At 37.7% G+C, this 4,281-nt stretch overlaps 1 protein-coding gene across 2 annotated transcripts in view; it reads right to left on the bottom strand.

The window, feature by feature from the left end:
• Positions 1-242: 242 nt before the first annotated feature.
• LOC106875286 (homeobox protein 4) overlaps positions 243-4,281 on the bottom strand; it is a 20,808-nt gene continuing 16,769 nt past the window's right edge. For both annotated transcript variants that reach the window (XM_014923372.2, XM_052968550.1), the window contains exons 4-6: positions 2,387-2,475; positions 1,338-1,598; positions 243-509 (exon numbers count right to left, since the gene is read on the bottom strand). In XM_014923372.2, coding sequence (XP_014778858.2) covers positions 258-509; positions 1,338-1,598; positions 2,387-2,475 — 602 coding nt within the window. In that variant the 3' untranslated portion in view covers positions 243-257. The remainder of the gene's footprint in view (positions 510-1,337; positions 1,599-2,386; positions 2,476-4,281) is intronic.

The raw sequence follows: 4,281 nt of genomic DNA, 5'->3' as shown, positions 1-4,281 counted from the left end.
TGATTATTGCTAAAACATTTTTTCTCTCCTTTCAGAAGAGATTAAAGTTTGCTAATATTTTTTCTACATAAAACTCTTACCATGGCACATAAATTTATCTTATTTTACACATATTATTAGCTCTTTATATCTTTCAATTTTTCACTTTTCCATCTCAAATGGGTACTCATAATATCTAATAGCATATAAATTTAAATCTTAGCAGTTAATCAGCAGATTATCAATCCAAAGAGGAAAATGATAAAAAAAAAAACTCATCATACCACTTGCAGAGATGATACTGGAATGTCAGAACTCTCAGTTAACGTAGTGGCTGTGTTGACTACTGTGTTATTGGTTCCAATCAATGTGTTTGTTGGGATATTTAATCCAGGAATTGTGGGACTTGGTGGTCGCACAGGGTCATTCATCCCAGAGACTGTGTTTTTCTGTACATCTAATGTTGAACGTTTTTTCAACTGCCATCGAATGTGTCGAATTTTCTGAGATAATGTTTTGGAGAAATGAGACTGGAAAAGAAACATGAAATTATTTTAGTTTTAAATCATCAAAACGAAATTTCTTTTGTTTTTTTACTTGTTTCAGTCATTTAGACTGAAGCATTGCCTTGAGGAATTTTAGTCAAATGCATTGATTGGGATAAAAATTGGCCCTTTCTCATCTTGTATGAGGAATACTGAATGTCTTCATGCACTGCCTGCCTGATAAGGAACTCAGGCACTCGCACCAATACATCAAGGTGTCCTTGAAAAAGGAGACATAAAAACTGTCACCCAGTATATTTACATAAAGATATACTTTAATAAAGACAGGATGATCACTTAACCAGATGTGTGTGTGTGTGTGTGTGTGTTTTATTTAAGAAGAGGGAAAGCAGAAAGGTGTTGAGCAGTTAACTATCATGACGCAAAAAAAAACTGCAATTCAAGCAAGAAAAACAAAAGGAAAAAAATAAGAGCATCATCATCATCATTTAATGTCTACTTTCCATGCTAGCATGGGTTAGACGGTTTGACTGAAAACTGGTATGCCAGAGAGCTGCACCAGATTCTGATCTGATTTCGTAAGGTTTCTACAGCTGGATGCCCTTCATAATGCCAACCACTCTGAGAGTGTAGTGGGTGCTTTTTACATGCCACTGACCTGACACCAGCATTGGCCACAACTACAGTCTCACTTGGCTTAACAACTCTACACAAGCACAGTATATCACCAAAGGTCTTGGCCACATGTCACTGCCTCCATGAGGCCCAACACTCAAATGGTGCTTTTTACATGCCACCGGCACTGGCATCAGAAAATAGATGATATGAGGTTAACAACCAAACTACACTTACCCATGGTTGGGGACCTTCTAATCCAATACTGGGATACTGTTGATATAAAGCATGGCAAAATTCCCGATAGTCGTGTTTTTCACGAATGTCTTTTTGCGCTAAAATATGATATGCACATTGTTCAACTAACTTTGACCACACAAACTGAGCTTTCCCAGTTTCTAGCATGTTCTGTAAATAGCCACTGAATACAGGTAAGGAAATGTTTGGTTTGAACCGGTTTCCAATATATCTGCGCCGAGATATTACAGCATTTGAAAACTGAAAGAGAGAGAGAAAGAAAAATAAATTCTAGAATATAGTAAATAAAATACAAGTGCAGGCATGGCTGTGTGGTTAAGAAGCTCACTTTGCAACGAAGTGGTTTCAGGTTCAGTCCCAGTGTGCAGCATCATGGGCAAGATAAATATGGTGCTTATTCTATCAGTTTCTTTTACCAAACTGCTAAGTTAAGGGGACATAAACAAACCAACACTCATCAAGTGGTGCATGGGGGTAACAAACACACACACACACAGGCACATATATGTATCATCATTTAACGTCCTCCTTCCATGCTGGCATGAGTTGGATGGTTTGACAGGAGCTGGCCAGGCAGAAGACTGCACCACACTTCTTTGTCTGTTTTGGCAGGGTTTTTACGGCTGGATGCCCTTCATGACCAAAGGGGGTCTTTACCCTTTTATCATTGAAGCAGTGAGCTGGAAAAATCATTAGCATGCTGAGCAAAATGCTTAGCAGCATTTCATCTATCTTCATGTTCAGAGTTCAAATTCTGCCGTGGTCAACTGAGCCTTTCATATTTCCAGAGTCAATAAAATAAGTACCAGTTGAGCACTAGGGTCAATGTAATCGACTGAGCCTCTCCCCCAAAAATTGTTGGCCTTGTGCCAAAATTTAAATCTAGGATTATTAATTCACCAATATCAGAAGACAAAAAATTGTGCTTATTGAGCAATGATTGAAAATATGGAACAGAAATAGATTCCAAATGAGATGCAAAAATAAAATCTTTTTTAATGGAAATAAACATTAAAAACCAAACCAACTTCTTTCAATTCTTCAGCACTCCATGGGCGTTCAGCATTTACAGTATCATGTTGTGAACTCTGGCTGTTTTCACCTTCCATGTCAGAATCTGTAAAACAATATAAATATCCAAGATGTTAACTTTAAAGTTTTATCAAAAGATGTTATATTTCAAAAGTGATTTGTTGTTGTTCAACATCATCTTTGACACCCACTTTTCCATGCTTGCATGGGTCATATGGAATTTGTAGATGTTCTATGCCCAGATGCCCTTCTTGTCACCCTCACCTGTTTCCAAGCAAGGTAATTTTTCACCCACAGAAGACAAGAAACAAACATCACCACTTGTACAATGGTGATGTTTGTTTCTTGCACCAAAATTTGAAACCAATAAATGAAAAACTATTAAGTAAGACAATATGGTTTCAATCTTCAGTTGAAACCATTTCAGTTCCCTTATACCATAATATCTTGAATATCACATTCTTCTATTTTCTTCTCCTAGAACACATAGTATTTATATCTACTCAAAAAAGAAACCAACATTTAGCTCTCTTTTCTGTAAAAATGCTGTTTTCTTTTTTTAAGAGGGTTATTGTGATTTAATACTTTGGTATTCATATTACTTTGTCAAATGTAAAGCTTATTTATTCACATTGTTTTGAATTAATGGCACATTATCTTGTAACTTTGAGACTTTTATGACATGGTTGTTTTTCGTTAGAATGACATTGTAGTGTAGATGTGGGAGGTCAGATTTGGATAGTTTGAATACAAAACACGTACAATATTTGGGCCAGATATGGATGGTTCAAATGCCAAAGGGTTAAATACAAAGATTGATAATAATGGGATAAGGAAACTTTTAAAGGTCTACAGCTAAGTAGATAAGGAACCTTCTATAATGTGTACAGTTTATCATCATCATCATCATTTTAATGCCCATTTTCCCACGCTTGCATGACTCGGACATTGGTTATTAGGCAGATTTTCTACAGATGACCTGCATGTCAACAACCCTTACCAGTTTCGAGGCAAAGTAATAAATATTTCCCCATGGCCAGACATGTTTTCACAGAACATTGGAAATGAATGGCACTGCTTGTATAACAGTGACACTCATTTACAATAACCATGTGACGTCAAGACAAGGAGACACAAACATTCACACACACAACCTCGCCTGTGCTTCTACCATGTAAAAAGTACTCAATCCACTCTGCTGGATGATTGTTGTTAGAAAGGGTGGGCAGCTGTAAAAACCCTGCCAAAAGAGACACAGAAGTTTGGTGCAGGCCCCTGTCAAAGCATCCAACCCATGCCAGCATGGAAGGTGGACGTTAAACAAAGATGATGATGGAAGTTCATTTACAATATGTCCCTTACTAACAACATATCATAAGCTTATTTGATCAGAGCCGATCTAGGACTATACAACTACTACTGCTGTTGCTGCCGCTGCTGCAGTTACTGCAGCCGCGACATTGTTTACCTGACTAACGTTTGATGACTGAGTGATTAACGGTAAAAAGAGTATTCAGCTTTAACACTCAAGCATTTAGAGTACTTTATCAAATATAATATTTATTGATTTGATGTTGTAGGAGAGAAATGTGTTCGCATGGATGATGGTACGCTTGCATTAAATGAGGATGCAAAGAAAGAGGTCTGGAGATGCCACTACGATAGATTGCTTAATAAAGAGAATGAATGGGAGAAAGAGAGCCTGCCGTATGTCGACCCAATAGAGGGACCAGCTATCCGAGTTGATAGTACCAGGGTAGATAAAGCAATTAAGAGTATGAAGACCGGGAAAGCCCCCGGCCCATCAGGAATCACTGCAGAGATGCTCAAAATATCTGGCAGTGTTGGCTATAGCCTAGTCACCCGTATTACGAACCAGGTGATACACGAA

The sequence above is a fragment of the Octopus bimaculoides genome, chromosome 6, assembly GCF_001194135.2.
Source record: "Octopus bimaculoides isolate UCB-OBI-ISO-001 chromosome 6, ASM119413v2, whole genome shotgun sequence".
Taxonomy (NCBI): domain Eukaryota; kingdom Metazoa; phylum Mollusca; class Cephalopoda; order Octopoda; family Octopodidae; genus Octopus; species Octopus bimaculoides.
Note: the sequence above shows the minus strand (reverse complement) of the source record. Positions and strands in the feature narration are given on the sequence as shown.